Consider the following 26057-nt stretch of genomic DNA (forward strand, 5'->3'; position numbering starts at 1 on the left):
TCAATGACTCGCTCATTAAACACTCACTACTGGCACCTACTGGCGTTTAATTTAGTTGAAAAGTATCATTTCCACCTTCATTTCTTGTTTGTATATTCAATTGTTTTTTTTTTAAAGAATCTCATAATTTAATGTAGTTGTATTTTTCAGTGTAAATGATTTAATGATAACATAGATAATAACAGTCACATTATTATAATTGAATTTATAGATCAAATGTAAGAATTTGAAATGAAAGTTAATGAGATTAGTGGGAAAATGCCCTCAATAAAGATAAAAAATAAATGCCCTTGGATAAAATATAAAAAAATATGCAGATTTATAGCCTATGTCACAGCTGATAGAATACCGAAGAGAATATTGCATTACAATAAATCATATTTGCAAAAAAACAAAACACACACACACACACATAATACATATATATTTCCATTGTCCTCATTTGTAAGTCGCTTTGGATAAAAGTGTCTGCTAAATTACTAAATGTATATATGTATGTATGTATGTATGTATATGTATATATATATATATATATATATATATATATATATATATAAGCTCGATACCATAGAGCCCCCACATAACAAATCCCAATTTAACCCCTGCATATATATATATATATATATATATATATATACACACATACATATACACATATGTAAAAAAAGGCTCACAAAAATCTCACAAAACACATATCTGGGTCATATTTTCCCCCTCGAACTCTAAAGGGAAAAAAATAAGAAGTAATATTTTGAGAGAACTCTCTACTAATACAGGTTTTTTTTTTTCACGCAGCTGTAAAAGAGAGAAAAAAAAAAGTCTGGATGTCATTATGTTATATGCCGGTTGACGATAATGCAATGACATCATTGTGTTAACCGCCCATCCACCTATCGTAACGACTCTTTGGCGTGAAGCCGAAAACATGCGTCTGGTTCTCATAAAGACTTTGTGTGTTTGTGTGTATGGATGGAAGAGCCGTGTAATGTTTCGGATGGAGCCAGTTTTATGCTTGCCGATTTTTCCTTGTTATTCGTACTTATTTCTCCTACTTTCTCTCATCTTCCTCTTCTCGTTTGTCATTCAGCCTGCATAGTATGTAGATGAGGAGATATCACCCAGCAGCACTGATGGATGTGTAAGACTCCGTGCTGTGTGTGTGTGTGTGTCAGCAGCATAACTTTATTACAGACTTACATCAAAATCATCATTAATGATGTATATGCTCAGCCCTCCTGCAGGGAGCGTGTGTTGTGTGTGTGACACATGAAAGTTTGTTTTCTTTTGCAATAGTGTCCCATTTTGGGCCGCTCTATGTGGACTATTTATCACGATCCTGAATGTTTACTTGGGTTATTGCGCTGAAGTCTGAGTGTGTGTGTGTATGTATGTTTTCCTGGTTGCTATGGGCCTCAGTTGGTGGATTCTCAGCAGACTTCATTAGTTAAAACAAAGCAAGATGTCCATTTTGTCTGCTCCTCCACCTTAATTGATATTGATTTGTTCGCGCCTCTCGCGGGATTAAAAGTGTGTTTTGTCTCGTCGCCAGCGGTTTTTCCTTCTTCTCGCCGGGGAAGTCAGTCAGTGCCTGTTTCTGCAGCTTTTCTTTTCTTAAAACACAATCCGTTGTCAATCCCATCCTCATTAAAACAACATTAAAATTGTGCAGGTAGTTTATAGATGCCTGTGGCTTCTGCCAGACATAACCACACACACAAACACACATATCTGAAAGTCTAGCTGAGTTCTCTCTGTGTTTTAATTGGCAATACAGGAAGATGGGTTGGTAATAAATAGGATTATTTCATCATTTATTTACATTTTGTTATTTCTTAAGTGGAAAAGTTGGCCATGCTAGCAGATTCAAGCCAGAATTACTAGCTCTGTTGCAAACTCTAGAGAGCTGCCTCAGTATCTGCCGTCTACATGTACTGTAGTTACCATCTAAGTTAGCATGCTAATCTAAATGGAACCTCATAAGTGACAGATTTGAAACATTTAAAAGTTTGGTGTTAACATGTTGCTAAGCTAACAACATAGTATTCAATAACAACAACTAAAATAATACGTTTAGTATTTTTTTTTTACAGAGCTTGGGATATAGCACACTTAAGTGTCAGATTTGAAACATTTACAACAGTTTTTAGCTTAGCATGATGCTAAGCTAACAACACAGTAACAAGCACACATACAGGTGCATCTCAATAAATTAGAATGTCATGGAAAAGTTCATTTATTTCAGTAATTCAACTCAAATTGTGAAACTTGTGCATTAAATAAATTCAATGCACACAGACTGAAGTAGTTTAAGTCTTTGGTTCTTTTAATTGTGATGATTTAGGCTCATATTTAACAAAAACCCACCAATTCACTATCTCAGCAAATTAGAATACTTCATAAGACCAATAAAAAAAAAACATTTTTAACATTTTTATTGAATTGTTGGCCTTCTGGAAAGTATGTTAATTTATTGTATATGTACTCAATACTTGGTAGGGGCTCCTTTTGCTTTAATTACTGCCTCAATTCGGCGTGGCATGGAGGTGATCAGTTTGTGGCACTGCTGAGATGGTATGGCAGCCAAAAGTTTCTTTGACAGTGGCCTTCAGGTCATCTGCATTTTTGGGTCTGGTGTCTCTCATCCTCCTCTTGACAATACCCCATAGATTCTCTATGGGGTTCAGGTCAGGCGAGTTTGCTGGCCAATCAAGCACACCAACATTGAACCAGCTTTTGGTACCTTTGGCAGTGTGGGAAGGTGCCAAGTCCTGTTGGAAAATGAAATCAGCATCTCCATAAAGCTTGTCAGCAGAAGGAAGCATGAAGTGCTCTAAAATTTCCTGGTAGATGGCTGCGTTGACTGTGGACTTCAGAAAACACAGTGGACCAACACCAGCAGATGACATGGCAGCCCAGATTTACATTTACATTTACATTTAGTCATTTAGCAGACACTTTTATCCAAAGCGACTTACAAATGAGGATCATCACAGACTGTGGAAACTTCACACTGGACTTCAAGCAACATGGATTCTGTGCCTCTCCAGTCTTCCTCCAGACTCTGGGACCTTGATTTCCAAATGAAATGCAAAATTTACTTTCATCTGAAAAGAGGACTTTGGACCACTGAGCAACAGTCCAGTTCTTTTTCTCCACAGCCCAGATAAGATGCGTCTGACGTTGTCTCTGGTTCAGAAGTGGCTTGGTAGCCCTTTTCCTGAAGAAGTCTGAGCGTGGTGACTCTTGATGGACTGACTCCAGCTTCAGTCCACTCCTTGTGAAGCTCTCCCAAGTGTTTGAATCAGCTTTGCTTGACAGTATTCTCAAGCTTGCAGTCATCCCTGTTGCTTGTGCACCTTTCCCTACCCAAATTCTTCCTTCCAGTCAACTTTGCATTTAATATGCTTTGATACAGCACTCTGTAAGCAGCCACACCTTTCAGTAATGACCCTCTGTGACTTACTGTCTTTGTGGAGGGCGTCAATGTTCGTCTTCTGGATCATTGCCAAGTCAGCAGTCGTCTCCATTATTGTGGTTTTAAAGAACAAGAGATACCCGGAATTTATACTGTAGGGATGGTCATTAATTGAAACTCAAATGTAAATATTCTAATATTTTGAGATACTGATTTTTGACTTTCATGAGCTGTAAGCTCTAATCATCAAAATTAAAACAAAAAAACTTTTGAAATGTTTTACTTTACATGCAATGAATCTAAAATATATGAAAGTTTCACTTTTTGAAATAACTTACAAGAAAAAATGAACTTTTTCACGACATTCTAATTTATTGAGATGCACCTGTATATAATGTCTAAAATACTACATTTAATTAATTTTTACAGCGCTTGGGATATAGCACACTTAAGTGACACATTTGAAACATTTACAACAGTTTGGTGTAAGCATGTTGCTAAGCTAACAATACAGTACTTGGTAATAACAAGCACACACAAATAATGTCTCAAATGTTTAATCAAATTTCTACAGCGCTTGGGATATAGCACACTTAAGTGACAGATTTGAAACATTTACAACAGTTCGGTGTTAACATGTTGCTAAGCTAACAACACAGTTCTCTGTAATAACAAGAACACACAAATACTGTTTAAAATAATAAGATTAAAGCAGTTTTTACAGTGCTTGGGATATAGCACACTTAAGTGCGCTATTTATTTTTGTTTTTACTCAAGACATTTGGATAAAAGTTTGAAAATATCTCCAATTAAAAAGTGATTTCTAATTAAAACTGTGGCAAACGTAGGCCTGTGACAAACTTTTACGGCAAACTTCTGCATCGGTAGTGTGTCTACAATCTAGTTAGAAAGCCTACTAAGTTTTGGAATAGAGATACTGTGTGTGCGCTTAAATCAGTGTGTGATGAGTGTGTGTGATAGAGCGGTCCTTCCGCACATGCTGATAATACACTAGCCCGTCTGTGGCGTTAGCCGGCTTTTCATCATCATGATTGATAGCGTGCCGACCCGGATCTCGAGCGGTTATGATCATATCAATTTGCCGCCAACCTCATTGACATCTCTTTACAAGCCCGTTATCTTCCATTCTTGCCATAATGACGCCTCGCAGAACGACCGCACGGCTCATCGCCCCAGTCCCCGGAGGAGTGGGCCGGGATTATGCCGTCAATATGAGGGCCAGATTAAGTGGTAATGTGAGATTAACGCATGGCACGAGTTTATTAAATGGGATTAACGCTGACATTTCACCCCAGTGGGACACCTCTGACATTCACAATCATGCTCATTTATGCTCTCATCCGGTGAGAGATGACAAACCCGTTACCAAGGCAGCCTTGTGTCACCCCATGAACCGGTGAGACCTGCATTACCAAACTCTATCTTTCATATCTAAGAGAAACACTACATATAGAAGTCAGGTCAATAAAAGCATATAAAGTGTTTATGGGTAATGAACTGAACTTTGAGCTGTTTATATAACCCTCAGAAATATCCTAATAACATAATCACAACATTTCTATCCATTGGGGGGGGGGGGAGTAGTAGTAGGGGAAAAGAGGTTAGAAATGAGTGTTAACTGGAGGAAATGAGTGGAAAGTAGACTAAATTAGTAAAGTAGGTGACGTATGTAGAAAGGACAGAAGTGCAAGGGTTTGACTCTGGTGAAATGGGAGCCACAAGGACTTGATTGTTTCTAATTATAACAACATGTCATTTTCTTCAGTTACATGACACATCAGTCAAACTGGGTGAATGTGTTTGCACTTGTGTTAGTGTATGATTATGAATATGTGTTAGGGATGATACTTTTAGAATTTTGGATGATGCTTTTATAATTATTATATTCAGTATCCTCAATGTTAAGCTGCTACCAGGGAGATTTTGGTGATGTAAACAGCATTACAGTGTATTCACCCTCATGTTGTTCCAACCTGTATGACTTTATGGCATGAGGGTGAGTCAACAATGACATAATTTTCTTTTCTTTTTTTTCAGCTATCCCTTTTCAACAACTATTTGTCTCTTTAAATGTGGCCTGAGTGTGTATTTCCCGTGAAACACAGTTTGCATCAAAAATGAAAGAGAATATTCAACAGGACATAAAGTACTTAAATCGATCCGGTGCAAACATGATATGATTGGTTAATAATGACAATTAGGTAGTCAACCAAATCTGTCAGACCACTAAATCACAAGTTTGTCCTATTGTCCATGTGTTGTGTTAATAAGGCTTAAGAGCAGTTTGTTAAACTTGTTGCATTTAGAGGTGAAGGGCTTTACAACACCAGCATGACTGAATACAGACCGCTGTGGCAGTTAATGAAATCTTGGCATGTCTGTGGACCTCCTCTCCTTTCGTTCCACAGCTCTCCTGTTACACCGCACAGCTGCGGAGTGTGTATATGTGTGTGTCCTGTTCCATTTCAACAAACTCTTATTGCTCAAGTGCTTTAGTTCCAGTGCAGATTAATCTTTCTCTTACACTTCTTGCACGCATACACCTATAGAAAATAAAAATCTCAAATTAGATATCTTTAATAGCTCATTTGATTCTCCTAGGCAGCAATGAGAGCAAATGGAGACTTTTGCTTCAGATGTTTATTGAAGAAGAAGACCTCAGTAATCCCACACATGTCTAGAACCAGGGTCCCACATTGAGCCTGCAGTTTAGGCCCCATGTACGTTCCATGTTAAGATGTTAAATCCAGCCTACAACTTGGCTTTGAATGCATTTTGATTTGACCTTTAATGTAACAAACTGAAATTAATTTTACAAACAGAAAATTTTACTGTATGTGTATGCGCTAAATTGTACAAATTGTAAAAATAAATAAATAAAATAATAAAGTTTTAAGTTCTCAGTGCATCCATTTCATTCATTTTACGTCAGCTTTATTTAATTTAACAAAAACTATTACTTTTACTAGTTTAACTATAGAAACACTGCTCCTTAGGAATTTTATGAGATACTTTTATACTTAACATAACTGTGGGCTCCCATGAAATCTCTTGAGCTTTGAAAGAGCGAGCTTTGAGTAATCAGATTTAGCGAGTTATTAAGTATTGAATATTAGCATTGCGCTGTTGAAGGCTAGTGCATACATTAGAGAAGAACTAGGACAGTTAATGCAGTACTCAAACTGTGCGACGCTAACAGCAGCTCCCAAAGGCTCAGGCTTTATAACTACACACACACACTTCATCTAGGGCAGACGCTCGAGGCTGCTCAACACACTGTCATTGATAGTCAGAACAAAGAGGTCAAAACAAAATGTATCACATATGGTGGGTTCGTACATATGTTTTGCGTATTTTTTCCACGGCAGCATAAGAATTGGTATGTTATTCTGCCGGGTCATTATTTGGCAGAGACACTTTTTGGCAGAAGCAGTGTTTGGCGGCATACCAGCTTTCTGCCATCAGGTGATACACTGCCTTGTGTGTGTGTGTGTGTGTGTGTGTGTGTGCCAGAGCATCCAGAACAGCTGCTGGGGCACATCTGTCTACCAAGCAACACATTCAGACACACACAGTCCTGCACTGTATGACGAACCCATTTCCTAGCATCCAATGCGCTGTTAGAGGCCTTTCACACAGGATGGGTTCTTGTGGTCCTTCTGTGCTATTTTTTAATTGTTGATCTGGGTAAACATGCACCAGATGTACGTCTCAGAACCTTGCAACATGCCACACTGTGTCTTGCACCATGACTACTGTGGTTTTAAGATGCCCTGTCAACTTTCATCTCGAGACCCTGCATTCTTTTCCATTGCGCTGTGTTGTGTCTAGCTGCTTTGAATGTAAGAATGCAGTATGTAGTTCACTCCAGAATGAAAATTTCCTGATAATTTACTCACCCCCATGTCATCCAAGATGTTCATGTCTTTCTTTCTTCAGTCAAAAAGAAATTAGCCTAATGTTTTTGTGGAAGACATTCCAGGATTTTTCTCCATATAGTGGACTTCAAAGGGGACCAACAGTCTACGTACCAAGGTGACTACGAAATGCGTGAAGTCGTGGACACACTTCGCAGAGCTAGTGCAAGACGCGCATTTGTGGTTGAAAATAATATAAACTTTATTCTTTTTTGAAAATGACTGATCGTTTTGCTAGATAAGACCCTTACTCCTCGGCTGGGATCATGTAGCTGTTTAAAGCTATATTGAAACTTCAACCCATCTGTCCCCATTGAAGTCCATGGACAAGATGTTCATGTCTTTCTTACTTCAGTTGAAAAGAAATTAAGGTTTTTGATTAAAATATTCCAGGATTTTTCTCCATATAGTGCACTGAATGATGCCACAAATCATGCAGCTTTTAGAGAGGTGTGCTATCATTTTCGATTCTATTTAAATTTGACAAATGAAAGAAACTAAAATTCCTAAAGACTTACATAGGACAAGAATATCATAGAGACTTTAAGGTAGGCTCTTTTGACATGATCTAGTAAACAAACACCTAATCATCCAAAACACCTGAGCAACTACCTGAACTACCAAGAAACCAATCAGAATCACCCAAGCAACCAGCTGAATTGATAGTAAACTGATGCCCCGTTGCCAGCTCCATGTAGTTTTGCTACTTCCACCAATAGGACAAAATTATTTTTTGATACTAACTTTGACTTGAACAACACTCCTGCAACCACTTAGAAACACTCTAGCAGCTGCATAGTAATGCACAAAAAAAAAAAAAAAAAAATTACTTTAAACACCCTACACTCTCAGAAAAAAAGGCAAACATTTTACCTATAGGGAAGGGGTGTCCAAACTTGTTCCTGGAGCACCATTGTCCTGCTGAGTTTAGCTTCAATCACAATTAAACACACCTGAATCGGCTAATCATGGTCTATCTAGGAATACTAGAAGCTTTCAGGCAGGTTTTTAGAGCAGGTTGGAGCTAAACTTTGCAGGACAGTGGCCCTCTAGGACTGAGTTCAGACACCCCTGCCTTTGGGGAACAACAGCTTGTCATTGGGGAACTACCTTGGAATGCTTTAGCAATCAATCAGGACTCTCCAGGCACCACGTAGCAGCACTCTAAAAACACTCTAAAGAACACATTAGCAACCAATGCCCTAAAAACTACTCTGAGAAAACTATCTGGAACAGTAGTAGAATACTCTAGTAACCACATAGAAACATGGTATATGCAATCACTACTCAACTGCAATCATTACTCTGAAACTGCACAACTGCAATCACTACTCTGAACACCCAAACAAATACCCTAGCAAGACTACTACTGCAGCCAGAATACTTCAGCAACTACTTAACAATGTGCTAAAACAGAACACCTCAGTAACCACCTAGGAATTCTCTAGCAACCACTCGGAACCCCAGAAACCACTTAACAGCACTCCAAATCACACGCAAAACAGCCTAGAAAACTCTTGGAAACACCCCAGCAACTAATTAACTAAATCCCACACAGAATACTCTGACAAATACCCAGGGGTGTGTTTCCCAAAAGCAACTATGGTCGCAAGTTCTGTCGTTACCAACAGAGTTCAATGGAGCTTGCAAAAATAGTTATCTAACAATTCTTTTTCAGAGACACTCCCCAGAACAGCCAAACAACTACCTTAAAACACTGTAGCAACCAGCCAAATACTCTTTGAACGAAATAGCAACACACTAAAACCTACTCAGAACACCAGACAACTTTGGCACTAATAGCCTCGCGAGTAGCGTGCCGACATATAGAGCTGTTGCGCTTCGAGCATCCCTAGCTCATGGACCTTTCCCAAGATCCCAAGAAAAAGAACACCAGACAACCATTCAAAACACCTGGACAACTACACTCTTTAGCAACCAAATACCATAGACATGGCAACCACCCAGAAACTTTAGGAGGGAACCACATAGAAACATGCTTAAAAACCACTCAGAACACCAAATGCATAGCTGTACCTTAGCATTGTGACAACTTCTTTGGCATGGGCAAGTACCTTTAATTTAAATGTCATAATCATAATTAGGTTGGTGTGTGGGTCTGTCTCTCTCTGTATCTCTCTCTGGAGAGATGAATTGATATTGTAGCCAGTTTCTCATTAGCCATGTGTCCTGGGACCGTTTGACTTTATGTATGCCAGTCTCATAAACCAGCTTAGACGACTGTTCTATAGCCACACTGTGTGTGTGTTTGTTCTTTCTCTTACAGTTCTTTATAAAGTGTACACGTCTTCATTTATAAGTGGTACACATACTGCGTTTATGTTTATGGATTTTTAGCAACAGACTTTAATAGCACATAATGCCTCATAAACTGAGATCTGTGAGGGCTTGTGGGTAATGGAGCTTATGAGAAAGGGAGGGTGCAGATGATTGATGAATGGTGTTGTCTAATCTGTTGCTTAAGGTTATGTAACCCGCTGTATAACTCCGATGTGTGTTAGATTGATAGGGTCTTGGCTTAGAACAGTAAATTCACCCTTTGAGCAATTCTTGTCAAATGAAGCCTAGCATTGAACTTCCTAGACAAGTTTGTTGTCTGTCCCCTTTCTCGTTTTTTTTCTCGCACACTCTCAGACAAACAAATAAAATGAGCGAGGCAGGGGAAAAAGAAAGGGGTTTAGTCTCTTGGCAGTGATGGACGGTGCTGTCTGAAATGTCTGCATAATCGGTACAAAGGAACAGTCATCATATTACACCAAAGCCTTCAGAGTGGCTGATGATATTGTAGATTTCTTTTGTCTATTTTACGGTTATCATCAGAATATGTGTAAATTTCCATTTTCACCACCCAAACTGGACCCATTCCAGTCGTTTCCAGCAAGCGATTCTGGGTTGGAAAAAAATGGTTATGCACTCATTTGAACAAGGAGTCGCCAATGTCAGAAGCCTGAGTGATAGAAAGAGGGTAAAAGATCTCATTCTCGTTTGAATATATGCAACGTCTGATTGTGTTCTGAATATGAAATATTGGGAGAACTTATTGGGAGAGACAGAGTTTAAATCCTGTCAGAAGAGATGAGGGTGAAGTCATGGGTCAGTGACTTCCTTCCTCCCAAGAGGTTAAACCAGTCTCTCTTGAGTGCCAGTCACCCAGAAAGAGTATCAGCTTCGGTCTACCTAACTCAAATCGGACAGACATAGCAACCTGAGGCTCGACTGACCACAAAACATACACTTTAAAGACCCCAGATGAGTGTTTAAGCAGTCTCCAAGTTCACCAACAAGATGTCCAGATTCATTTAGTTTGTTCCAATACGAGATCCCTTCACAAAAGGGATGTCCCAGTTCAGTGGTTCCCAATGCTGGTCCTAGAGAACCCCCAACACTGCACACTTTAGATGTCAAAAACACCTGATTCAATTCATCAGCTCATTAGTAAAGACTCCAAGACCACAAATATGTGTGTGTAAGATAAGAAAGATATAAAAAAAACATACAGTGTAGGGGGTTCTCCAGGACCAGGAATTGGAACATCTGTCCCAGTTCATTCAGTTTGTCCACTTACCATAGAGCGTGGTCATTCATTTCAGTTCTTTCATGAACATTTAGAGTCTCAGAGTAAAGTTAAAACATCTGTTGAGAAGGTCCAACAAAATGTTCCTGCACTCTCTGCTTTTAAATGGTCTTTACAGACTTCAGTGAACGAAAAAATTAGTAGGTCAATGGAAGTGATTTATTAACAATATAGGTTTGTTCAGAAATGCTGATTCATTAACAAATGAAACACCACTGCAAGATGTCCTATTATGGCTGAGAAAAAATTAAAAAAATAGACTTGTGGGCAGCACGTCAACATGTCAAACCTCAGGCATCCGAGTTCGAGTCCCAGGTAATAAAGTGACGAGTGATCACTTACACTGGACGTGAGAGGTGCGACCCAACAAAATCAATGAGAACCTATTCTAATCAATGATAGTGTTTACAATGGTTTCAATACGACGAGACTCCAACAGTAAATTGATGCCCCATTAAATTTCCGATATACTCCATGCATTTGTGCTACTTCCGACAACAGTACAAATGGATTTGGAACTTTCACTTTGACGTGTTTAGTGTAGACGTGGTGTACACTATGAACCCTAGACATGGTGTTACTCATAAATATAAGTTTGCAACAGTTGCAGGACATTTTGTCCTTTGCAATGTCTTTTTTTTTTTTTTGCATTATGCTATGTAGCTCCGCTCACATCAAAATATCAATGGTCCAAAACCCTACATATATGAAACCTTAAATACATTCTCATTGGCTGTGTCATTTTAGTGTGTACAGGTGAATTACTCATTTCTGGAAACAACGTATGTTTAGCACCCACTGTTACAAAAAAAATAATAATAATTGAAATTTTAAAAATAAATCATTTTAAAAACCCTCTTATTCAAGGAAAGAAACAAGTTTAGTGACTGCTCTCAGATGTAGTCTAGTCTGGAGTACTTTAAAACACTCCACCTGTCTAAACTAGCAAATTATCACTCAAAAACATGATGAATTTCTCAAGCAAGCAAAACACATACTGCTAACACACTCTGTTGCACAGGGGCCTTGATAAGAGAGTGGATATGAGTGTGTTTGTGTGAGAGACAGATAGATAGACGGAGAAGTAAAGCGCAGAATGAGTAAAAGAGACGCAGGCACACAGATGGTGGGCTGTTGGAGAAAAAGAGATAATGATTACAGATGAGAGGAGATGGAAACCGCACAGTTAGAAAGAAAGAATGATAGATAGAGATAGAGACAGAAAGGGAGGGGAGATGTTTTATTTCCATATACCACCCTCCATTTTTTTAATAAGGTAATTTTCTATTGGAATCTAGTGCCATATTAAAGGAGCAAAGTGTTTTCAGACATGCTTTTCAGAATCTAGATACCAAATTGTAAGGTTTATTTTATTCATTTATTTTTTTCTTTTATTGGTTAAGTAGAAGTTCCGCTTGGACCTCTTTTTAAGGTATTGTATTTTTAACAAGATAGATGTTCCAAAAGGTAAACAGCAAATAAACAGCACATTTGTTGGTGCTGTCTGCAGTTTTATGACACATTCTTCTGCTATATTAAGCCTTGGTGCTCTGGTGGGAAATGCAGGTTCGTGTCCAGCCTGCAACATGTTCTGATCCTATTTTCTGCATCTATGCCCAATACTGTAACTTTATGATGCAGAAAGGCCCAAAAAATAAAATAATGAAACCAAATGTCAGTTCAAAGTGTAACGGGAGCTTTCAAATAGATTATCTGTGGTTTCTTAAGCCCTATTTCTTAACCTCAATTTCTCACCACAGTTTATGTGTATTTGTGTGTTTGAGGGGGCGATAGAAGACAGAAAGAAAGATGTTTGTGTGTGCAAACACATCTGGGTTAAGGCCTTGCATAATTCATCCCAGTCAGGCTCAATGCGAAGGTATATACGGCAGAAACCACGGACAGACCTCTCGCTGTGTGGCTCTTTGAAATGGAAAGTAACCTCCAGCCTACCTTTGCTCTGATCACCAGAGCCAGCATATGCTATCCCTCTGCATCCCTCTCATTTGGGCTGGAATAAAGGAATAATTCACCATTAATAAGTGCATAGCTGGCGTCCTGTTATTCGACAGCGCTGACGGCAGCTGTTATCAAACAGCGCCCGTTTCACCGGAAGCTTTCAGAATCATGACCGCACACCTCCTCCCCATTGTCCACAGGGGACCAATTTATTAACATGCGGTGGGAAGCACGGACTCTTTCTTCATACACACACACATATTCACAGCAGGAGCTCAGCGGTTGTAGAACGGAGGGATAAGAAGAAAAAAGCAAGAAAAAAGAAAAGAAAAACAATTTGGAGTGGGCTGTTTGGTGCTAACAAGAGCGGGGAGTTCATTTTGATTACCTGAGCTTGGGTGCCATGTTGAATGAGGGCCAAAATTAGCCATGGTGAATTGGTCACAATTGATTTGCTCTTTGAATACAGCATTCCGCCTTTTCACACCAGTTTTTGAAATGGTACTGGATGTTTTTTCAGTTTTTTTTTTTCCCGATAAAGGCAATTGAAAAGGTCGCACTAAGTGATTGGTGGTTTTTATTTCAGTTGATTTATTCCCTCAAACAAAAGAGGACGCATGTTACCACAAACACACACACATGGCTAAATCTCACATTTTACAACAAAATCAAAAAGCAAAATAAGACTGTATTTTGAAAGAAAATAAATAAAATAAAAAAATTATTATTATTATTATTAATAAATAGTATTAAATCTCATTATTGCAATGCAAACTATTTATTTATTTAATGTTCGTTTGAACACCTTTTATATTCTGTGGAAATTAAATGAAGGATATATCTGTAAACTTCAGTATTACACTTTAATAGTTTACAGTGCAACACCGTTTGCCTCCGTCAGCGTAATGTTTCAATTATGATTCATACAGGTTGCTAATGAAGTGCTGTATTAGCCATTTGTAATTGTCAGCGGGGATGAATTTGAGGGTTTTTTTGGTGAAATATGTCAAGAGGAGGCTGAAAGAGGTGCTCACAATGTACTACTTTTCCTCTCTCTCTTTCTGTCCATTTTTTCATCTCCACTTCTCTTGGGCTCAGTGGCTTGTGACGCTCCATATGTCCGTCTGCTTCTCAGAGAGAGAGAGAGAGAGCGAGAGACATTAATACAGGCACCCCTCGCCTCGTACATTCAGCACTCATGTTTTCCCAAAAGCCGAACGCTCTGAAATGACAGGAGAATGGAGGGATGGGAAAGAGAGAAGGTGTGGATGATTGGACGGGTGAGAGAAAGACGGAGAGAGGGGGGTGTAATGTGTGTGTGTGTGTGTGTAATGTAGACAGCAGTGAAGTGAATGTTATCTTACAGACGTTGAATGCACCTGCAGCTAAGGCCATGCATGAGAGCTCCCTGCAGAAATAAACACATACACTTGAGTACTATCACACACACACACACACACACACACCTCATTACAGCTGTATTATCACAAACCAAGGAGATGTACAAGCACATACTCACAAATGCACCTGTGCATATTTGATCAAAATTAAAGATGTGTGGATAGAAGGAATATCAATATAGTCATTGTATCATATTGATGTTGTACAGAGGAAAAATCATATAAATAATATTGGCACAGAGTGTTATTAATTCAATTTATTATTTTAAAAATCATAACTATTAAAATTATTTTAAAAATTATTTTAAATATGAAGTTTTAATTTAAATATAATGATAAATTGCTACAATTACCCATTTAATCTTTAGACACATTTTTATTTTATTTATATATATATATATATATATATATATATATATTACATTTATTTATTTATTTTATTTTATTTTACTTTATTATTTTTATTTGTTATTATTTTTATGTTATTTTATTTATTTTTTTTGGGCGCTTGTGTGTCAAAGTGAAATTGGCTCTAGAAGTATTTGGAAGTTTTAGCTCAAGTGCATACATGCAAATGTAATCACACAATAGTAACTTAAAATGGTTATGTATGTGACTTTTAACTAAGCTAATGAATTTATTTTTTATTTTTTTATTTTTTTGGCACTCGTGTGTCAAAGTGAAATTGGCCCTAGAAGTATTTGGCAGTTTTAGCTGAAATGCATAAATGTAAATTTTACCACACAATACTAACTTAAAATGGTTGTGTATGTGACTTTTAACTGAGCTAATTAATTGATTTTCTCTTTTTCTCTCACAGGCAGGACGCAAGTGATCTGACTGGAACTATACAAAGGTAGGACTGTCTCTCTCTCTCTCTCTCTCTCTGTCTCTTTCTCTTTCTCTTATTTCTACTGAGTTCTGGCTAGTAGTGTGTTGACTGCTATAATGATCTGATGATTTTACTGTTTCACACACATAAACCTCTTTTTTTTTTTTTTTTTTTTTTTTTACTAAGACCTTGGATTGATCGCTAGATTGCATACCTGACAGACACAACTCTTGTATATTATATACCCTTATGGCTGTGTCCATGTATGATCTCAATAATGTTTAACCTCCACATATAATAACAGAACATGGTCTGTTATAAAACCTGGGTGAGCTGCCTGCCTAGACAGTATTTTAAACCATCCTAGGTTTACTTCCAACTTCTATTGCTAAACGTTGACATAAAAAGTATAATCCTTTCATAGAAAAAGCCAAGCCCAGAATGCACTACAATAAGCTCAGAGATGACAGACAATCTCAGAGTAATACTGTTCCATACCGAAGATTTAAGCTTAAGAAAGGTTTGTTTTTAGCTTAGCAACATGCTAACGTCAAACTCTATTGTAATAAATAAGGACTTGAGTCTTCTGAGGCGCACTTTTTGTATAGGACTGCCTATGTAGAGTCTAAATCAATAATTTGCGCAGTTCCATTTCTGTTAGCATGCTGTCTTAGAAGATAGTGGCCTATGTAGGCAGTACACAGCAAGGCAGCCTCCTAGGATCCAGAACAGAACTAATGACAAGCTCAAACAGCATTCATATACAGTTGGAGGCCTGTTATGTCTGACCTCACTAAGCCAGCGTCCAGCAGCAGAAGAGGATGATGGGATTTTGGAAAGAAGAAAGCGTAACCTCAGACTTTGCCGATTTTAACATAGCCTTTTCTGAATTTTTGATTACGAGAGGAGAGCGAGATGACAGGGAAGAGAAATAAAAGAGAAAAAGGTGTTCTCAGAGAGTCAAGGGTGCAGTGTTGAGGCTGGTAAAGATCTGTGACTGAGGGCCATTAAACCCAGCCCCACGGCTATGAGACGACACATTGAAAGAGCGAGAGAGAGCGGCTGAGAGTTTTTTGATAAACTGCTGATCCTGAAATAGCTACACCTATTTTTCATCGGGAATTCTGTTAAGAATAAATTGTCACGTCTCATCTGGAGAGGAGCTTTCTTCCTCAGGGCGGCACACAGAAACTCAAAGCCACTGCCGGAGTTCGCCACCCTCTCTGTCGTTACAGCGATGCACTGTGGGTTACCGCCGGCAAAAGGCTGATTGACAGACAGCCTCCGAGTTTTCAAGGGCACTCGCGAAAAGGAAAAAATATGTCACCCTGGGAAAATGCTGTGGACGTTACAGTAAAATGAATGAATATGACAAAATATTTTTTTTCTCAAAAGTCAACAACTTAAAGGGATGTTTGACCCAGAAATGAAAATTCTGTCATCATTTACATCCTCATATTGTTCCAAATCTGTATGAATTTCTTGGAAACAAAAGAAGATATTTTGAAGCATGTTGGTAACCAAACAGTTGACGGTTGCCATTGACTTTCACAGGAAATACTATGGAAGTCAATGGCTATTATCAACTATTTGGTTACCAACATTCTTCAAAATATCTTATTTTGTGTCCAACAGCTGAAGGAAACTCATACAGGTTTGATAAAGCTTGAGGGTGAGTAAATGATGACAGAATTTTCATTTTTGGGTGAACTATTGGCCCTCCATTGGCCCTTGCATGGCTCCTTGAAAAGTGTGTGTTCCAAAAAGGAGAGAACTAATATATGTTTCACTATCAAGATCTGTTATTTCCAGGAATGCAATGATGTAATGGGCATCATGTGTTCTTCAAATGCACATATGGGTTTAATTTGGCAAATACTGTTGATCGAATCCCCCAACTTCTCTCTTGTGCACCACACCCAGAATTACCTCAGCGTTCATCTGTACACCAAAAGTCGTGTGCATCTGAGTGCGTGTGTTCACAGCAATTTTAGTGTGACTTTATATGCAGATGAAGTGCAAAAGAACACAGTGAAATTCACAAGAATAACAAAACACCTCAGGAGCGAGAGGAAATGAACTAGAGATACAGAGCAGAGGAAATGAGAGGAAAGGAGTTTGCTATTGGTGTATTAGCAAAATGATTAGGGTAAAGTCAGAAAAATACTTTATGAAAGTATGATAATGCAGATGCGAAGGCTTGGGCGAATGCGTTCTTGCATTACTTAATGTGGTAATGCCTCAGAATCTTAGACAGCAGTTGACCTGAAACCACAATATATATGCGCTAATTGGAGCTCTAGCACCCCTTGTGTTAATTCTGAGGATGCAGCGCATACCTGCAATGGGTTATGAATAACACTCTGACACATTCAATCGAACTTATGTAACTAGAAACATTTGTGTTCATGTACGCGTGTAAAAGTATGTTTCGGGCCTAAGGGGAAAATTTTTCCCAGAGGAAAATTTTACTGTGCAGACTTTGAGAACAAGGTGCAATCTATAATAAGCCTAATTTACATATAAAGGAGGTGTATTTGTGCTGAAAAGAAAGACAACGACTTAAATTCCCATGGTGCAGTGCAATACTAGTCTCAAGAGACTTGAGGTAGAAGTCTCCATTTGTTCTCTATTTAATATCATGTCTAGAAATAACGATACTATTTTGAAATGTAGCTTCTCATAATTTTCTCTTGAATTTTTACTATTCTATTCTATTGTTATTTAAAAAGTATTAAAATATTATTATTATAATAATGAAATATTTAAAATTATAGTTAGATGTTGTTGGAGCACAATGTAGAGAAAACAAAACAAAACAAAACAAAACAAAACAAAACAAATAAAATAAAATAAAATAAAATAAAATAAAATAAAATAAATATAAAATCAAATAAAAGAAAATAATAAAAGAAAATGAAAGAAAATAAAAGAGACCCCAATTTTATGGAAGGCATTTGAGGCATGTTATTTGTTGAATAAAGAATTGATAAAATATTATTGTAAAATGTATTGTAATATTAAATGATGAGCATGAACATGCTAATTATTAAAATTATATATTTAATATTATATTTAGATATTGAAATAAAAAAAATAATAATAATAATTTTATTATTCTATTATATTCTATTAATTTTATTATAATTTGTTTGGAGTCTCTGAGACCCCAAACAAATGTAAAATGTTTCATAGAAAGCCTGTTATTTGTTCAATAAAGTTGAATGCTGAATAAAGGATATAAGGTTACTGTATGTATTATATACTATTACAATATGTATTATTACAATATTAAATATTAATATGTTTATTATTATATTTAGTTACTGTTGAAACTGTAGAAAAAATAAATTAAAATAATGCTTCATATGTGGCTACATTTGAATCATGTCACAGTATTTGTTGAATAAATTTGAATGTTGACTAAAGAATATAAATTTGAATTCTCTTTATAATCAGATCTCAGAAGATTCGAAAAAGTTACAACCTGAAAGTTAAGTATGTTTGGGGCCTTGGCGTCACTGAACAGAAGAACAATAGGGTTAAAAAGATCTCCTATGTGCTTTTTCTTTCCTGTGGGCTACCATCCGAAATACAGTTGTCAACTTAAATGCAAAGATACTCTAATCTCTCTTTTTATCTTTTTCTTTCAACATCCATGGCATAACAAAGAGAAAAGGAAGTGAAAGAAAGGGTGGTATAAAAGAACGTGTAACTGTGTAATTAGCTCCTGTGTGCAATCTCTGATTCCCTCATGCTGAATGACTGACTGCCTCTTAGCTAGCTGCATCAAAACCATTTCTTCTCTTTTTTTCACTCTCTTTTTTCCGGTACCGGGGGTCTTAACAGCAGTGGGGGGCCGAGAGGAAAAGGGGTGGGGGGTGGGGGCGGAATCGGTTGTCAGCTAATTGCATCTCTCCGTGGCGATTATGTTCTCATAGAGAAAACAACCGATAATTATGGGAGCCGGGATGGCAGCGCAAGAGAGCGGTTACCGAACCGTCATGGCGGCCGTGTGGGACCCGGCCTCATTATCACCACAGAGACTGACCCGCCCCCTTCACCCCAGCAACCGCTCTAATTACCATCCAGCCAGACCTGTCAATCAACACTATTTATAATCCAACTCTGAGAGAGGAAGGGAAAAGAAGGAGAGAAAGAAACATTATGAAATAGTCCCTGGGTATCACAAATATAAACCTTCAGCGTTTATTACAAGTATTCAGGTCCGTCCCTTGTGTGGATTGATGTGTTCTGTGAATGTGAATAGGCCTGTTTTCTCTTTTGTCCTCTGTTTTTCTGTAGATTGATTATTAGACCGCTCTTCTAAAAACCTTTTTAAAAGGCTCACATTGTAGCAGATCACTGAAAGTAAATTGTACTGAGTATACTATAGGCCTTAGTCGGGCTAGATGCCATATTTAATTTGACATAGATGAAAATAGATAGACGTACCATTTATTCAACATGTCATTCTGTCGTTTACCTTGGTATCGATCGTTCAGCTTACAAAACACTGAAAATGTTTTTCCAAAAAAAAAAAATTCCAGTGGACCAAAAACCTTCGAAATTAACACAGTACAACTTATTGAATGCATTTTACATCTACCATTCACAGCCTCTTTTTTTTTTTTATTTGTGTCACACCAATATCACATGCATATAGTCTGTGGTTTTGGTTTGCACGTCTGCAAAAACATTTCCAGTGTGATTTTCAAATAACATTTAGTAGATGTTTTTGCTGATTTTATGATTTTTTAAGATGTTAATTTGATTAAATGTAGTATATGCAGTTATAGATTCTAAATATATTGTGTAAAACTGAATATAAAGTTTTAAATCTTGATTATATCATTTTTAAATCAAAATATAATTAGAAATTTGTAATATATTGTGTAATAAATAATAATAATAATAATTAAAACTCATAAATAGTTGTAAATTTAAGATGTTAATTTGATTAAATATGACAAAATACATAACAAATTAAAATGATTTATAGCATTTACAGAATTACAAGCATTTTTATTCATAAAAAAATATATATATATATATATATATATATATATTTTTTTTTGTGATTGTGATTATATAGTTTTAAAATACAAGTATATAGTTAAAAAACTCTTTAATATGTTGTGTAAATATGAATATATGCATATATTTAATAGTTTTGATGCATGATGTATGTAGTTGCAATTTCTGAGCATGTCAATTTTACATTTTGACTATATTGTGTAAATCTGAATATATAGTTTTAAATCATAATTAAGTAGTTTTAAATCCAAGTATATAATTAAAAATTCTTAATATGCTGTGTAAATCTGAATAAATCTTTATTATGTAGTCATTTTAAAGCCAAGTAGGCCTATATAATTAACAATTAATATATTTTGTTTGTGAGAAACCGAATACATCGATAGAAATCTTGATTATACAGTTGCTAATCCAAGTATTCTGAATACACAGCTGCAAATCTGAATATTTGATAGTAAATACTGATAAATACTGAATATAGCTGCAGATATATACACATATGAATGCAGTCACATGAATCACTGACCCAGACTACTTCCTGACTTCTCTCTTCATAACCATTGTTATTTCACAATAACAATTCCACATTTCATAATAGCCAGCTATGTTTGCTTCCACTGAAGAGCGTTCATTTGAATGAGCCACCCGAGGTGAGGCCTTGTGAAAGGTTCGTTAGGCAGCCCTCTGAACGAGCTGCACCACAGCACCCTATCCCCGTCTTTAGAGGGAGGCACCTGGACGAGCTCCACGGTGAGGCCTGGTGTAGGCTGAGTGATATGAGGCGTGAGACCTTGGAGTGCTGCCCTACTGTTACTCACAATCCTAATACCTCACAGATGTTCTGGATCGAGAAACAGCTGTCTAACATTACGTACGCACACAAAAACGCTAGCGGCCCCCAACAGCCGGTGGAACATTGCGTAGAAAACCCCCATACACAATGTAAATTTACAAGCATAATGCGAGAAATCCAAAAACACCACATCCCACCTACAACGAGAACATCCTCCTGTCTAAAGCCGTTAATACTGGCATCTAAAACGCATAATACTTTTAAACAAACGCTACGTCACATCACTAATACCCTCACAGTGGAACAGCCTCATATTGGCATTCGTTCATTGTGTATTTTTGTGCATGTCACTAAAATATTTGCATTTGTTGTTCATCTAGCCCAGTTCAGACACTTTTCTCGACTAAACCAAAGCTTCTAATCAGAAATACCATGAAAGAGTCTGAATGCTCTGCTTAATTACACATTCGCACACAAAGTCCTGTCCCTCATCCCTGATTGGGTTATTGTTTCCAGTTTTTCTCCACTAACGACCGCTGAGCCCCCCCTTGCTCTGAATATTCATGAGAGGAAGTGTCTCACTAGATGGCAGTGCAGCTCAGCGCGGCCATGCTAATGAGCTCATAGGGGATTAATATTCATGAGATCTGGGAGGAGGATACTGGAGATGTGACTTGTGCGAATGTGTATGCGTACGGTGACTCAGACCTTAATAGCTAAATAAGTTAGACAGCACAGAGTGGCCTGTCACATACACACAGACATAAAGAAGAAAAGAGACTGCTATTTTACTTGTTTTGAGTATATTTGTGGAGAAAAGCAAGTGTTTCACAGGAAGATGAGAGAAAACATACACAAAGCATTTGTGCCGTATATTATAATCATTTCACATTTAATGGGACGGTTCAGGCAAAAATGAAAATTTAGTCAGTATTTACTCATCACCATCATGTTGTTCCATATTTATTTCTTCTTTTAACTATATATATATATATATATATAAAATGTAAACAACACCAAATGATTATATTATAATCATTTCACGTTTAATGGGACGGTTCAGGCAAAAATCAAAATTTAGTCAGTATTTACTCATCACCATCATGTTGTTCCATATTTATTTCTTCTTTTAACTATATATATATATATATATATATATATATATATATATATATATATATATATAAATGTAAACAACACCAAATGATTATATTATAATCATTTCACATTTAATGGGACGGTTCAGGCAAAAATAAAACTTTAGTCAGTATTTACTCATCACCATCATGTTGTTCCATATTTATTTCTTCTTTTAACTATATATATATATATATATATATATATATTTAAAACAACACCAAAAATAGTAGTAATAATAGTAGTAACTGCTAGAAACAAGTAACACGTTAAAGTAAACATGAACCTTTTAAATGAAATTTTTTGTTTTGATTTGTTTTCTTTTTTTGTTTTGTTTGTTTGTTTTGTTTTGCATTGCTTTGTTTTTTGTTTGTTTGTTTTGTATTGCTTTGTTTTGCTGTTTTCTTTTTTGTAGTCTTGCATTTCTTTTCAGTTTCCCCCAGTTATGTTTGTTTTTGTTTTTCTTAGAAATATTTGCGTTCACATATTACTAGACAGTTTTTGTTTTGTTTTTAGTTTTTTGTAGTCTTAAAAATGTACAGTTTATTTTTAGCTTTCCCCATTTGTTTTTACTTAAAAATGTTTTCATTTAGTTTTTGTTTGCGATAATAACTTCCATTACAGTCATCACTAGACACGTCACCAATGACAATCAAAGTCTTGACGCATCATATTTGCACTGCAAGCGCGACATGAGAACCGCATGATGTGAGGAAATAATTTAATTTGGAATGACATGAAGGTGAGTAAATAATGAATTTTCATTCCCTACATTTTGAGGTTGATATTAAACAGATTTTAAAATAGAAGTTTAATTGAAGCTTCCTGTTGCAATGTCATGACCTGTGGCATTTGTGACTCATTTTAGTAATTGGAGCAGTTACATGCTGTGTATTAGGGGGAGCGGGAGTTTGTGTAAGTGTGTTTGTGCCCAAGTTACATAAGATGTTATTGGAAGAGAGGAAGATGTAATGTCACAATGAGTGTGTGTGCATAAATGTTGTCAGTTTAGAAAGACAATAGAGGAACATGTCTCTCACTCGGCTAATTCCAAACGCACACACACACACACCAGACAAGTCCATCAATCGTCAAACACCTCTATTGGGTTTGACCAGTCACTGACTAAGCCGTTAACCTCTCTCTCACACACAGACACACACTTACATAGCATATAGGTACACACTCATAGCATAGGTACACAATATAGGTTGCATATTGAAATACACATACAAGGTTCAAATGTATTCCGGGTGGTTGTGCCCAAAAATAGAGCAGAGTATAGTAGGATTTGAGCTATTTTAGTGCATCTCAGACACACACAAATAGACACAGAGCAGATGAACTAGTCCAGACATGAGTGTCAGGTTGACAGCCTCATACCCAGAGGAATGCTTCCTTCAAGCTGAAGAGAGAGAGAATCGTTCGTTCGTTTGTGAGGTACGGGTGAAAGAAATGTGCAATCTCCCTTGCGGTTGAGCCTCTGGCCTCCGCCATCATTGTCATGCATGTGTGCATGCGTGTGTGGTGATGAATTTGACGGTTGTCAAAAAAGCTTGTTGCCCAATTGAAATCACTTTTCGACCTTTAACACTGGACATACATGCAAATCGCGTCCACAATGTAAATTGAGGGAAACTAAGCTGCAAAAATTCAGAGATATTCACAATGTACTGTAGGCTCACCGGACATTTCATTTTCAAACGGTCGTGATAGTATCACAACAAAGGTAATAAAATATAACTTAGTACCACTCACTGGACATTTCGCTGGACTAAGTGTCATGAAACATGCAATAAGCTACGTAATATCATTTTGCAGAAATGTTGCTGCTTTTATTGAGATTCATGGGAATGCTAATGGCTAGCATCCTCCAGTAAACGTGCTTCATTCAGGTAGCTATAGATATAAATGACCATTTAAATAAAATGAAGCTTAGCTAGCTTAGCAAGATTCTGTTGTGACATCACAATAGTGAACCAGAAAACAAAAAAACAGTTATGCTAATGCTTGCTATAGCGCTTCTTGTGGCAAAGCTGAGAATACATTGCGTGATATAAACCGTCCTCTGATGCATTTTGAAATGCAATGACGTGAGATTGATCTTTGTTAACTGGAAATGTTTTTGTTCACATATTTCTGTACAGAGAAAGCGTACATTGTCATTATGTCAGTTACTAGCATTAAAGGTGGACTTCAGGGAATAAAATGGTACAAAAGTGAAGAATTTATCCTGTTTAATATTTATTGTCATCATTTTATGATAACTCAATGCCATGACATTGAAGATGATATTTCATAGCAAAAATTCCACTGTTGATAGCTTTGCACAGGGAGCAGGAAGTATTTAGATTATTTTGATGCTTCTCAATAGCCAAAAATACCCAGAAAGAAGGGGGGAAAAGCTGTAATTTTTCTCTCTCTCTCTCTCTCTCTCTCATTAGTATCCTAATGAACAGATTCTCTACCTCTTCTGTTTTTCTGTCATTCTTAGAGAGAGTGTGCTGGCTTTGAAGTGTCTACACAGGCATTTTTTGCATCCAAAAGCACAATAGTCCTTATTTCACTTTGGAAGCACACACAAACACATACACACTTACACAAACACACACAGGGAGTTCAGTCAAGAGCAAATATGGACCTGAATACAATGACAGTGTAGAAAGGAAAAAAAAAACACCTATCCAAGCAAAACATTTTCCATACAAATGGCTTTTGCTGTGTGTGTGTATATGTGTGTGTTGAGGAAATAATTGAGGAGACAGAACTCCAGAATCAGGCCTCTAATGGAAGGTGACAAATTAATTTCTGTCTGCTAATAGCTCAAAATAGAACATGCCCGACTGGCTGTCTTATTCTACGTGCCGCTTGGAGGTTCAAGCACATGTGCATGTGTGAATGGGAGGACAAGGAGGGAAAAAATCCTCACTGGTACAGCTTAAACAGTTTTTGTGTACAAGCGCTGTGGTTAGATGGACATCCATTGTGGGTTAAACCACACTACCAGTACTAGGTTTTGGCCTGGGTTAATTAGGGATTCAAACGTTTTAAATTAAATTATTTATATTTAATGCGTTAATTGAATCATTCACAACCATATATCAACATTTTCAAAGAAAAGCCACTAATGAAGATAAACATATTTGGCCATTGCATTATGTCTTGTTGTTTTTCAGTGTCTTACGCCATGAGCACTATGCTTTTAAACATAAGTTAAAAAAGCACCTTCCACTTCGAGTTCTCTTTCAAGCACCTTTGAGGTCTATTTCCAATCTTCTGTTGTTCTATCTCATTTTTGAAAGCAAGAAGTAGTTCTGTGCGAATAGCTTGAATTGCTCTGATCATATAAATGGCTCCAGTGGTAAGAACATTTCTTATGAAATGGCACTCAGGTTGAATAAATGTGTTCATTTTTTTTTTTACAATATTATTTTTTGTCATAATTAGTTACGTTAAATTACCTATATATTATATGAATTTGTAATTTAATTAATTGTATTTATTCATTTGAATAAAACATATTTTTTTAAATATTGTTTTTTTTTTTTAGTAATTTAATTTAGTTTTATTGTAAATTATTTTGCCTACACATGCTCCATCCTTAAGTCAAAACTTGTGACCGTCTACTATATGTCAGACACGCACCAGCTTTCAAAGATTAACAAGCTTTACACACACACACACACACACACACACACAGTTCCTGCCAAACCTTTGATCTGCCGGCAACAGCATCATGAATAGTCACGCTGACATTAACGCTCATCGAACGCTTCACTCTAACTGCCATTCATGGATTGGGCCTTTGTGTCTTTAATCTCTGCTGATTGGTCGTCTTAAAATTAAAAAGGGGCACTGTTTGTATTTGATTGGCCGTAATAACATTGTCACAGGAACAATAGGAGATCTATCTCAGCTCATCCCCGTAATAGGGTTATCCGAACGCCACAA

The 26057-nt window shown here is 36.9% G+C and overlaps 1 protein-coding gene across 1 annotated transcript in view; it reads left to right on the plus strand.

Annotated features, from left to right (window-relative positions):
- The window catches only part of celf2 (cugbp, Elav-like family member 2), a 153126-nt gene that overhangs the window by 22837 nt on the left and 104232 nt on the right, over positions 1-26057 (plus strand). Inside the window, exon 2 of the mRNA XM_058773658.1 lies at positions 15128-15163. Within this exon, the coding sequence (XP_058629641.1) occupies positions 15128-15163 (36 nt within the window). The remainder of the gene's footprint in view (positions 1-15127; positions 15164-26057) is intronic.

This window comes from Onychostoma macrolepis, chromosome 04 (genome assembly GCF_012432095.1).
Source record: "Onychostoma macrolepis isolate SWU-2019 chromosome 04, ASM1243209v1, whole genome shotgun sequence".
In the NCBI taxonomy this organism is placed as follows: domain Eukaryota; kingdom Metazoa; phylum Chordata; class Actinopteri; order Cypriniformes; family Cyprinidae; genus Onychostoma; species Onychostoma macrolepis.